General features: G+C 41.8%; 1 protein-coding gene across 1 annotated transcript in view; it reads left to right on the top strand.

Moving 5' to 3' along the window:
- Positions 1-10,731, top strand: part of TAP1 (transporter 1, ATP binding cassette subfamily B member) — a 34,512-nt gene extending 23,781 nt beyond the window's left edge. Inside the window, exons 10-11 of the mRNA XM_075578038.1 lie at positions 9,162-9,298; positions 10,305-10,731. Coding sequence (XP_075434153.1) covers positions 9,162-9,298; positions 10,305-10,529 — 362 coding nt within the window. The 3' untranslated portion in view covers positions 10,530-10,731. The remainder of the gene's footprint in view (positions 1-9,161; positions 9,299-10,304) is intronic.
- The last annotated feature ends 2,972 nt before the right edge of the window (positions 10,732-13,703 follow it).

The following is a 13,703-nucleotide window of genomic DNA, read 5'->3' as shown; positions in this document are numbered from 1 at the left end:
ATAACCCCAATTATAGGAAAAGGTCATTCTTCATTTAACACTTACTAATCTATAATATAGAAATAACTTTATATATATATATATATATAATAAAGTGAATTGTATTGTTAAATTTTAACTGGAAAAATTAAAAAGATTCATAACAAAAATATTGCATAATATGTTAAACTAGCACAATAATCCAAGAATAATTAGACATAAAGATATACAACATTATATCAAAAAATACAATGTATACGCATCGAATCTTAAAAGCCTGAGTTAACTATAACATAATAACATTTCCCAAACCTAATGTACAATTATACTAACATATTCCAATCAATGTTGTATTCTGAAATATAATATACATACTGATTATATCTGATGATAGATAGAAACATATTTTAGAGGACATAATAACATCATAAAATGATCAAAAGGGGAGGGTGTATTTTAATTGTAAACATGTATTAACCCCTATTGAAATATTAACTACTTTGTAACATTTCTTGGACATAAATTTGAAAATCTCCCTGTAGACGGACGTTCACAGAGGTACACAATTGGAGACTTTTATAATGTGAAATTATAATAAGGCTTTATTGTGCCTTTTCCTTTTCATCAGGAAATCATCCAAACACAGGGGGGGAACAAAGCTTCTATTCACTTGGGAGTATCTCTAGTGAAAATGCCATGAATTTAATTCACAACTCCCTAAGTCAAGCATGTCTCACAGCCCCAAAACATATAGCATGAAATATGCAGATATAAGCAGTCTCTTAATAATGAAAGTCTTATCTGTTAGCTGCTGTAGAGTAAGCTTCTCTGCTCTCCTGGAACCGCACCCGTGCGTGCACAGAAAATCAGCACCCAAGTTTAGAAGTCTTATTTGGTGTCTTGCAATCAGCTATGCTGTGCAGAGCTCAAGACCGGCCAGTTCCAGAGATATGTGTTCTCTTGGTCAGTCTCTCCTGGGTGACTCCAGAACACTGCTCTGTCTCCAAAGTTCAGCTCTCAGACAGAGCTAAGGAGTCACTTCCTGTCTCAACAGAAAGGCGTTTGTAAGCAATCTAAATGAGGCAGGTGGTGTTTATTAATTGACTACCAGCAGTTAACCACCACACTGCTAGATTAAAGGCACATTACTTGAACAGGGATTACTCCCCTGTTACACTCCCTATATGGGGATATTATATCTAGAGGAATAGTAATATATTGTTGTAACATACAAAGATTTAGATCTAAACACCAAATATATTTAAATTGTATCCGCAGTCAACAATTGGCATAGGAAAATCATGAACATATTGAAAACATAGAAAGATGTAGATATACAACATTATATCAAAAAATACAAAGTATACGCATCGAATCTTAAAAGCATGAGTTAACTATAACATAATAACATTTCCCAAACCTAATGTACAATAAGACTAACATATTCCAATCAATGTTGTATTCTGAAATATAGTATACATACTGATTATATCTGATGATAGATAGAAACATATTTTAGAGGACATATTTATATTCATTAAGTGTATCCTCTCATATTATTGTTGTTTTATTTTGTATTCAATTAAGTTTTTATAATTACATTTTCTAAGAAGACTACTATCCATTCAAGTATTTCACTAATTATACTATCCACAATCCTAATCGATAGAATTATATCATCGGGTCATCATTTCCTTATATGTGTTTACATTATATATACTCCTAATTTTCTACAGCAAGGAACTTCTCGTTCCCAATTGGATAAAGTGACAGTTGTTTTTTGGGATCCCCTTCCTTGACAGTGTTCTGTTTTTTGAATTATTTTGGACTTCCCATTATATTATTATTTTTTCCTTTTTCCTTCCCTTTTTGTTTGCGCCTAGGTCATCTTCTATGTCTATATATATATATATATATATATATATATATATATATATATATATATATATATATATATATATATATATATATATATATATATATATATATATAGAACCAGCGCTAGACGTGTATAATAAAAATATTGTGTGAAATAAAGGAAAATATAAGCTAAAAAATGTAGCAAAAATTAAGACATGTAGTGATGATGGGAATGAAAACTAAAAAGGATGCAGCTCTAATGAGGATAAATCCATTCCATAAAATACACCAAAAAAAAAGAGCGCAATCCAAGATAGAAAAATGCATAAATCTGGGCTATTTATTATGAAAAAAACAGGGAAATACAAGGTCCCAATAGATAAAGACAAGGTATAACAAACAAATATACAACAAATTAGATATCGTTCAAATCCATATAACAAGTTGAGTAAACATAAACACCAGGGCATAGGGGAAAAATCACTTAGAAACATACAAGACAGTAACTGAGGTCACTTTAACATGCACTCATGGTGCAATAGTAGAAATATATTGTTTTGGGATGAAAATATACACAGAGAGAACTCAGATATACCACTCAACCACACATGAAAGGGTTAACAATGGTAACAGGACGTCTAACCTGCTAAAAGCAAAAATAATAAATCTTTAATAATATAACTTTAACAACACCAAAACAGAAAGTGAATGTATGTAACAGTGAATATAAAATTGGAATAAAATAAATCCCCAGATGGGGAGGGTATAAAGGAGGAAAGCTAGTAGTAGGTATAACAATAATGGTATGGCAAACAATAATGTAGTATAAAGCGAGGATGCTGATAAATATGCCAAACATATAGTGATCCCTATAGAATAACTACTAGGCGACCATAATGGTCTAGTGTAGAGCCCCTTGTGCTTAGATAGATATGTAGCACAAAATAGAGAGTACACAGGTATACCAAAATTAGACTGTGACTGTGAAGTAAATGCAGTTAACACACAGCGATGTATCAACCAATCATATGCACATGAAGTCAACACACTCAAGTGCTGGTGTAAAAATAGACGCGTCGCACAGAAGGCACAACGTATATTATAGCGCAGCTGTGAAAAGAGTGTACGGTGTACAACCATGTCCCATGCCGGGGCTAGAGCGCTACACTCCTCCTAACATCATCCCGCTCGCGGACGTCATGGACGTGACATCACTGCGCCCTGATGCACTTTAGTGTGACGAGTCACACTTCTTTAGGGGGGAGGAGCAACATACAGATGGCATCCATGCGCCTGTTATACCCTAAGGTAGGGGAGGATTCAGTACCGAGAAACCAATCTCTCTGGTTGCCACATATGAAATAAGCAGAGGAGGCACTGCATAATCACAATGCACGTATAATTAGGCAAGTGTGACATTTAATATTAAGAGGTACAGAAATAAATAAATTGTTGTATAGCCGCACAGTGTCAATGATGTGTGCACGGTGTGGATATGAGACACGAATTAGTAAAAGTATCTAGGCATATGCAATAATTCCCAGAAGAACTTAACTCAGAATGATCAGAATGGGTCAGCAGTATAAGCCTGGGCTAACCACTCCAGATGACAGACAGGGTCATCAGTATGGAACTATGTTCCTGACATAGTCAGCTTAATTAGGATAAAAATATGTAGATGGACAATAGTGCCCAGTCCGTGGTAGCACAATGATCGAAAAAATCCAAACATTTAAACAGCAGAGGGATCAGATATAAACAAGTGAGAGGAGGTCAGTGGTGAAGGATTGTGCTGACCTAATCGGCCCGCCCCAAGGGGAAAAAATGGGTCTCTAATGTTTAAGCAATATCCCTGGATCCCTCTACCCGTGGATGATGAATATGATCAAATGTTAGTACCACTGTTACTGACTAGGATGAGGCAGAGTTGATGTGATAGTAGGCAGACACATAAGAGTAGACTCCAATGAACTAGGAATAAATAAAACCCTCGTTCATTCCATTTGGTGTCTGTGTGCCCAATGTGTGAATCCACCTGCACTCATGTTGTAAGAGTTTGCGATCCCAATCGCCACTGCGTGGACCCCATGAGACGTGTTCTATCCCCGTGAAGGTAAGAACCCTGGGATCACCTCTGTGCATATCACATTCACAGGCCTTGCCACTGGAGTGTCACGTTTATTTTGAACGGAACCTAGGTGTTCCAAGACCCTTACTTTTAGTGGTCTATGTGTTTCACCGACATATTGTTTTTTGGATGTACACATGATCAAATAGATGATCCCGGTCGTCAAGCAGTTTATGAATGTCTTTATTTGAAAGTGATTGAATTATTAGAATCCGAAAAACTCTGAATCTTCCTCATCGAAGTACATGCCTTGCAACGGCCACAGGGGCAAAACCCCTTCGGTTTGGGTCCCAACCAGGTTCTATTATGGCTGTTCTTATGGTGGCTATGCACAAGAATATCCTTCAACTTCTTTGGTCAATGTAGGTGCTAATGAACCTGACCATCTTGCCATTAGGTGAATCAGTTGCCGGACGTTGTATGAGAAGATGATGTCTCTGGTTATGTAAGGCTCCCTGATATGCCCTCCTGACAACTTGCTTACTATAACCACGCTCTATGAAATGGCCTGTCATGTCTACTGCCTGTTGTTTAAACTCAATGGTACTTGAGCAATTACGCCTTAAGCGTAAGAACTGGCCAGTGGGTATGCTATTAATCATATAAGTGGGGTGGTGACTACTGGCCAAAAGTAGACTATTTGTAGAGGTGGGTTTACAGAAGATCGTGCTTTCCAGTCGACCCTCCTCACTCTTGGTAATCATCAGATCCAGAAAGTCGATACTTTGTAGACTTGATTGGTAAGTCAGTCTCAGGTTTAAGTTGTTAATGTTCAGTACATTGATGAAACTAGTCAAGAGTCTCTGTGCCACCCCACAGGAGCAAAATGTCATCTATGTACCTCACCCATACTATGATGTGTTCAGTAAATTCCTTGTAGTCCTCCATGAACACCACTGTCTCCTCCCACCAACTCAAATAAAGATTCGCGTAGGTGGAAGCGCACGTGGTGCCCATGGTGGTACCGTGTAATTTATGGTATATTTTGTCGTTAAACATAAATACATTTTTAGTAAGGGTGAGGTTGAGTAACTTAATGACAAATGCATTGTGTTGGCTAGAGTGTATGTCACAAGATCTGAGAAAATGTGACACAGATAACAATCCTATCTCATGTAAAATACTTGTGTACAAACTCTCGACATCGATGCCAACCAGAAGTACATGTTGTTCAACAGTGATATCCTCAAGCCTAGACAAGACATCTGTAGTGTCCTTTAGGAGAGAAGGGAGGGAAGCGACAAAAGGTCTTAGAAAACGATCCAAGTACATGCTTATATTTGATGTAATATTACCCACTCCTGATACAATAGGTCTGCCCGGTGGAAAATCCTTGTTTTTGTGTATTTTAGTTAAATAATAGAATGTGGCCAAAGTGGGATTTTTTATTAGCATGAAGTTAAATTCACTCTGGGATATAACCTTTAGGTCAAGGCCCTCTCAACACCTGAGTAAGTTCGTCTAGGAATTGTCTTGTGGGGTCATTGATGAGGACTTTGTAACAACTAGTGTCTGAGAGAAGTCGCAAGCCCTCTTTAACATATGCTTCCCTATTAAGTAGAACTACATTGCCCCCCTTATCGGAGGGCATAATGACAATAGACAATGACAATAGAACTGTAATTTGCCAGATCAGGGGATTTATTTTATTCCAATTTTATATTCACTGTTACATACATTCACTTTGTGTTTCGGCGTTGTTAAAGTTATATTATTAAAGATGTATTATTTTTGCTTTTAGCAGGTTAGACGTCCTGTTACCATTGTTAACCCTTTAGTGTGTGGTTCAGTGATATATCTGAGTTCTCTCTGTGGATATTTTCATCCCAAAACAATATATTTCTACTATTTGCACCATGAGTGCGTGTTAAAGGGACTTATGTGACCTCGGTTATTGTCTTGTATGTTTATAACAAACAAATAACAAGAAAATAACAAAATACAAATTCAGAGGGAATATTAATACCAATTAAGTGTCCGAAAAACAAGCTGAGGAGGAGATATAGGAGTAGAGATATTAATAGCCATTATAGTCTTAGCCACTTCGAAGTCTCAATTGATAGAAGCTAATAAGTGTGCAGCAAATACTGTTATTATGTCTTGATTGAAGATAGATCAGTGTCACATATGTTGCAATGTGTAGCCACTTGTTAGTAGCAAAATGTAACCATTTGTAGGCTGGAAACAAGCAATAGCAGGAAGTGAAGATATAGGAACGATCTCATCAGTGACAAGTAAAATAGACGATCCTAAGGGATACACAAATCGCTCCGTCAGCTAAGCACCTCCGATATGCTGCTCGGCAACCAAACAATGCTGATCCAGGAACACACTGTTTGATTTCCCTCTCCAATCCAGTGACTGCAAGCCAGCCACGCTGATAAAACTGGAAGCCCGTAAGGCTGTGGCCAGGGTGGCGCTGAGCGTGCAGGCGCTCATGCGCGGTGGCGCGAGCAAGCGGCAAATTCAAATTTGCTTGCTTGGCAAGCAGCTAAGCGCCGTGCATGCTTAGGCGCTTACTCACACTGGCCACACACATTGCCGCAATGTGTTTCATCACGGCCAGCGTGAGCGCGCTCGCCCACTCAGCGGCACCCTGGCCGCAGCCTAAGATTTACAATCCAGCCTATAGATCTTTCCTCCTGCTGTAAAGCTCTCAATATCAACAGCAAGAAAGTTAAGCTGCACGCTTCCATAATCTGCATGTGGCATACAATTCAGGAACTCCTCACTCCTCATTCAGCTGAATCAACAGACACAATGACGTAAACCAACATGTTTCGTCAGCTGTTTCTTGGTTGATGGCAATGAGTATACAGTATATGGACCCAATTGAGTCCTGATTGGTTAATATAAAATCAGTAAAAAACAGATAAACTCCATACTGACTTGGTAATGGAAAATGGGAACATAACTCAAGATAGACCACAATATAAATAAATAAAATAATATTATTAAATACATAAATCGACCCATCAAAATATAAATTATAAAAATGTATTAACTAATACAAATTGACAAGTAAAATATAAAATATGTAACGAAACAAAAAATAAACCATAAATTACACTAAATATAATTCAGAAAAATATCAATAGCATATGTGTATATATAACAATATCAGCATAAATATGGAAATCTTATCAAATCAATTGAAATGAATATATTTAAAATATATATAATCCCCAAAAGGGATAAAAAAAAGGGGGACGAAAAGGACATACCAATACTTTTAAGAAAATATGGACACTATACAATAGTACTAGTGTCCAGATTTTCATTAAGACCACCGGGTATCAAGATATTAAGCTTGAAATTCCAGTAGGTCTCCGTACGACAAAGCACTTTAACCCTGTCTCTCGCTAGAACGGAGGACAGGATGTGTTCCAACCCCATAACTCTTAGACCATCAGCAGATTGATTGTGACAAAGGAGGTGATGTTTAGATAAATGATGATTAATAACACCATTCAAAATATTCCTCCTGTGTTCCAAAAATCTGGTGCAAAGGGGACATGTGGTGCATCCACAAGAAATCATGTAAATAACAAAAGTAGTCTGGCAATTAATAAAGCCTTTAACTAAAAAACTCTCCCCATGAGAGAAGGATGTACATTTTTTTTGTGTCTCCAAAAAAGTACATGTAAGACACCTCCCTCTATTGCACCTAAAATTACCAGATGGCCTAGAAATAAGAGCGGGAACGGAAAAGGATCGTGGTTTAGTAGGAGCCAACATAGTTTTATGACACTCTGCTTTTCTATAAACAATAGAGGGTCGTTGGTCCAAATGTTCTCCCAAAACAGGATCATGCTTCAAAATGCCCCAGTGTCTATTGAAAATAGACTTCACCGATTTGTGCGACTGGCTACATTTCGTGGAAAAAGACATACACTCGTTAAAAGGGGATCGGCCATTTCGAGAAACCCTGTTTTCATATTTCTCTTTTTGTTTGAAGCAGAACCTGCCTATCAAGTTCTGCTGCTCGTGCAAATGATTCTTCAACATGTGCACTGTCATATCTTCCTCAATAAATTTGGCCTTCATAATATTGGGATGAACAATGAAGTCAAGATCAGTGGAGCAATTGCGTTTCAATCTACTAAACTGGCTGTATGGAATATTCCTCAGCCAACCTTGGTGATGACTGCTCTTAGCATGGAGGTAGCTATTGGACGCCACCTCCTTAATATGTACATCTGTCTGTACCTCATTTTTCCAGTCAACTTTTAAGCAAAGATCTAGAAAAATAATAGAATTAGAATCAACCACTGAAGTGAAAAACAGACCAAGTGTTTTCAAAGACATGTGTAAATAACTCATGAATATCACCAATGTTAGTGTCCCAAATGATCAAAATATCATCTATGAAACGCCATAGTAGACCAGGCCCGCACTATATGGGTTATTGGTCCAAACACTCTTTTTGAGATATATATATATATACACTGGTCGACAAATCTCCATAAAATCTACTCGCCACTTACCCTCTCCCCCAGCCCGCCTTTAGCCCTGCCCCCAGCCTCAGGTTTTTAAAAAAAAGAAATTAATAAATTCCTAGTAAGAACAACATTCGTTTTTGACATAAGAGTTTATTTATTGTATTACATTTATACTTTACTACAATTAGTCCTTGTTACATAATTACGTGTGTGTGTGTGTGTCGGATCTAGAAAAAAAAGCCAGATGTGAATGACTAGTTTCCTGAACCCCTTTACCAGTGCCTTGATGCCCCCGCTTCACAATACCTAAAGCAGCAATCCCGCCGGGGATCTTACCTGATCTGCAGTACCTCAATATCCAGCTACCCGCATTCCCGCAATTGGAGGGGAGGTGTTCCCTACCTGTCTTCTGGGTTAGGGGGGATTCTGATGTCTCCCGTGTGAAGCTCGAGAGTTAGATCTGGAAGAAAGCCGTATAGGTTATTTCGGTGTAGGTATAGGGCAGTTAAGATATACAGGGTAAATAAGATATCCCGATCCAGTGTGAGAGAGTGTGGGTGACAGACAGAGAGAGAGAGAAAGTATGGGTGAGGCAGAGAGAGAGAGAGAGTATGGGTGCGACAGAGAGAGAGTGTGTGTGCGACAGAGGGTGACAGAGACAGGGAGAGGGTGAGGATATATATAGATATATTATCTATATACACACAAACAGGTATTAAAGTACCTCTCCCTCTCTCCCCCTTTTTCCTCAGGTGCAGGGCAGAGGGGTGAGCTTCTCTCTGGGGGGCAGAAGCAGCGGGTGGCACTGGCGAGAGCTCTGCTGAGGGACCCCCAGATCCTCATACTGGACGATGCCACCAGTGCTCTGGATACAGAGAGCGAGCGCAAGGTAAGACCGGGGTGTATACACGACAGAGGGTGACCATGTTGCATATAAATGGCACAGGATCAGAGCAGGGTGTATTTGTGGCACAGATTGAGAGCAGGATGTATATGCAAGACTGGGTGAGAGCAAGGCATATACACGGCTCAGGGTGAGACTGGGGTTTATATACGGCTCAGGGTGAGACCAGCCTGTGTACATGGCACAGGTTGACACCGAGGTGTATACACTACATGGCATAAGATGAGACCGGGGTTTATACATGGCACAGGGTGAGACCGGGTGTATACATGGCAGTGGGTGAGTCCAGGGTGTTTACACAGCACAAGGTGAGACCAGGGTGTACACTGGGTTATTAAACAGCACAGGGTGAGACAGGGTTGTATACAAGGCACAGGGTGACCGGAGCATATTCATGGCACATAGTGAGATCAGAGTGTATACACAGTGCAGGGTGAGGATGGGGCGTTATACACGGCACAGGGTAAGACTGGGGTGTATACACAGTGCAGGGTGAGGGCAGGGTATATACATGGCACAGGGTGAGAGCGGGATGTATATACAGTACCGGGTGAGAGCAGCGTGTGTACGTGGTAAATGCTGAGACCGGGGTATATACATGGTGCAGTGTGAGAGCGGGCTATGTATGCAGCACAAGGTGAGAGTGGCATTTGTACATGGCACAGGGTGAGAGTGGCATGTGTACGCAGCACAGGGTGAGAGTGGCATGTGCACACAGCACAGGGGGAGGGCGGCGTGTATACACGGCACAGGGCGAGTGTGGGGTGTGATCACGGCACAGGGTGAGGGCGGGTGTGTACATGGCACAGGGTGAGTGCGGGTGTGATCATGGCACAGGGTGAGGGCGGGTATGTGTACATGGCACAGGGTGAGTGCGGGTGTGATCATGGCACAGGGTGAGGGCGGGTGTGTGTACATGGCACAGGGTAAGATTGGGGCGTATACACGGCGGAGGGTAACATCCTGACCCGGGTGTCCTCTCCTCTCTCAGGTGCAGAGCGCTCTGTATGACGGGCCCCAGCACAGAACGGTGCTGCTCATCTCTCACCGGATCAGCACTGTGGAAAGGGCAGACCACATCCTGGTACTAGAGGGGGGTCGGATCATGGAGGAGGGCACACACATGCAGCTGCTGGCGCAGGCAGGCGGATACCACAGACTGTGGGAAAAACAGCGCAGCAGCTTCCAGAGAGGGAATGGAGAGAAGCTCGAGTGATAACGACCACAGGCTATTAATATTATTACCAATTAGCACAGGACAGATTTATTGGGAGCAAACAAATCCTGTGGCCAGAGAGAATCTCTATGATAAATCTGGTGCGGTTTTTAACCAGTCAGACAGGGTTTAAAGCTGCAGTTCAGTCAATATCATTAATGTGTGTTTTTTTTTAATAAATCAGTTCTGTACTGTGAGAAAATACTTGTAGCATTTTCTTTTTTTTTTAAAAAACAACTTTGAAAGACAATTTTTAATGTATTCTAATGTAACGAGCATTTTTGTTTCTATAGCAACCCTTTAGAAAGGCACAACCCCTTCCTTTTCTGTGACAGGCTCTGGCACACCCCTTAGTGAGTCCTGCCCCCTCCACAGCCATGCACGTGCATGAGCACAAATGTATCAGTCATTGCCTGGTCACATGATCTTCCTTGAGCCTTGAGAAAGCTTCTTGCCTAAGCGAAACGTACGTCGGCAGTGACGTCATTACGTCAAGGGGGCGGGACTAACGCTCGTGATCGTAGCGCGTCCTGACCCAGAGTAACTCCCTCACAGAGAGTTGCATATGAGCATTAGCTCGATACTAGTTCGTGTAGGCAGAAACCGTGCAGACTTTTGACACACCAGGCATTAGCAGATGTGTGTATGTTGACACAGTTTGGTCACGGTTCCTGCCTTTTTATCCTACCAGTACCTCATGCTGTTTTTATCTGTATCTAAGTGTTAGTAGACACTACTTGAGATCTACATTTTTTCTACCCACCGGTTCTACAGCCATCTGTTGTCTGCTTACAATAGATACACCCCCCCAGGAGACTGGCGCTGGGGGAGCTTTCAGTGAGTGTGTGTGATCTTACACAGATATGGTGCCTTGATATAGTAGCACCATCCAGGGACTCAAGCAGCGACCTGCTTATATGGATTACCTCTAACACTGGTAATTGATGACGGTCCCTGCATTAACCTATTGTGGTGTGTACTCACCTGGTCTACTTACCTGAGTATATAACGATCTGGTACATATAACACCAGTCACCATTACCTATAAGCTAGACACTTGATTAACACAGGTGGCTGTATCTGTGATTTACCTACTATATACACAGACACCTGTGGTTGTTTAAAACATCTGACTTTACCCTGCAAATATCATCAAGGGTAACAGCCAACACTTTACACTTGAGTTCTGGTGTTTTTTACTTTCGCTGCGTTTTTTTGGCCTACTAGCACCTATCACCCTGGTACTTAGCGTCCGTTTTATTTTAATTGAGTTAAGACTCTAATAAATGGTATTTTAATTAACTCACTATACACATTACATCCCACACAACCTCCTTCACTGTATATTGTGCACTGTTGAGTGTTCTCTGCTGGGGTTCTGGTTTTTCTACTAGTACTAGCACATGATCTTCCCCACAGAATTGTCAGAGCAGGAGCAGCAGCAGAAAAGGAGAGTAGCTCAGAATGAATTAATTAATTAAACCTTATTCCATTGCACGTGTGTAGTTAATGTTAAATATTAACAACTCATTTAAAATCAGATCTGTATATATCATACTGTAAACAATATGTATATTTAATTTTGTGTGTATGTGAATGTGTACAATTCAATGTGTGTGTTATTAAAATTAATAATGGCTTGTTCTTGTATAGCGCTTCGAGTTTTACATAGCACTTTACAGAGACATTTTGCAGGCACAGGGCCCTGCGGAGCTTAGGTGTTTATGTATGTGTGTGTATGATATAGATATATATGCACACGCACGCATATACATGCACACATACACATGTGCACACGCACACATACATGCACACGCACGCACATATATAAATGCGCACACATACACATGCGCACACACACGCACACGCACGCACACATATACATGCGCACACGCACACATATACACACACACACATGAACATGCGCACACGCACACATACATGCGCAGACGCACTTATACACGCACAAACATACGCACACGTATACATATACACGCACACATACATGCGCACACGCACACACATACATGCGCACACGCACTTATACACGCACACACATACGCACATGTATACATATACACGCACACATAAACATTCGCACACGCACACATAAACATGCGCACACATACATAGACACGCACACATAGTGTGTATGTATATGTGTGTATATATTTATGGTATTGCTCGACCTGAGGAAGAGAGGAAAACTCTTGAAAGCTTGTCCCATGACACAAATTGTTGGTCCAAATAAAAAAAGGTATCAACAAATACTGAAGAGCTCATATATTCTGGTGTGTGTGTGTGTACAGTATGTATGTAATATATATATATATATATATATATATTTATATATATATATATACACTGTGTGTGTGTGTGTATATATATATATGTATGTATGGATATATAGCGAAGGTCAGCAGCCGGCAGCGACAGGACAGCAGCCGGCGGCGGAGGGAGAGAAGGACGGCATCCTGCAGCGAAGCTCGGCAGCGACAGAGGACAGCAGCCAGCGCCGGAGGGAGAGAAGGACGGCATCCTGCAGCGAAGCTCGGAAGCGACAGAGGACAGCAGCCGTCAGCGGAGGGAGAGAAGGACGGCATCCTGCAGCGAAGCTCGGCAGCGACAGAGGACAGCAGCCAGCGCCGGAGGGAGAGAAGGACGACATCCTGCAGCGAAGCTCGGCAGCGACAGAGGACAGCAGCCAGCGCCGGAGGGAGAGAAGGACGGCATCCTGCAGCGAAGCTCGGAAGCGACAGAGGACAGCAGCCGTCAGCGGAGGGAGAGAAGGACGGCATCCTGCAGCGAAGCTCGGCAGCGACAGAGGACAGCAGCCGGCGGCGGAGAGAGAGAAGGACGGCATCCTGCAGCGAAGCTCGGCAGCGACAGAGGACAGCAGCCAGCGCCGGAGGGAGAGAAGGACGGCATCCTGCAGCGAAGCTCGGAAGCGACAGAGGACAGCAGCCGTCAGCGGAGGGAGAGAAGGACGGCATCCTGCAGCGAAGCTCGGCAGCGACAGAGGACAGCAGCCGGCGGCGGAGAGAGAGAAGGACGGCATCCTGCAGCGAAGCTCGGCAGCGACAGAGGACAGCAGCCAGCGCCGGAGGGAGAGAAGGACGGCATCCTGCAGCGAAGCTCGGCAGCGACAGAGGACAGCAGCCAGCGGCGGAGGGA

This window comes from Ascaphus truei, chromosome 20 (assembly GCF_040206685.1).
Source record: "Ascaphus truei isolate aAscTru1 chromosome 20, aAscTru1.hap1, whole genome shotgun sequence".
Taxonomy (NCBI): domain Eukaryota; kingdom Metazoa; phylum Chordata; class Amphibia; order Anura; family Ascaphidae; genus Ascaphus; species Ascaphus truei.
The sequence above is the reverse complement of the archived record's forward strand: the minus strand, read 5'-3'. Positions and strand labels throughout refer to the sequence as shown.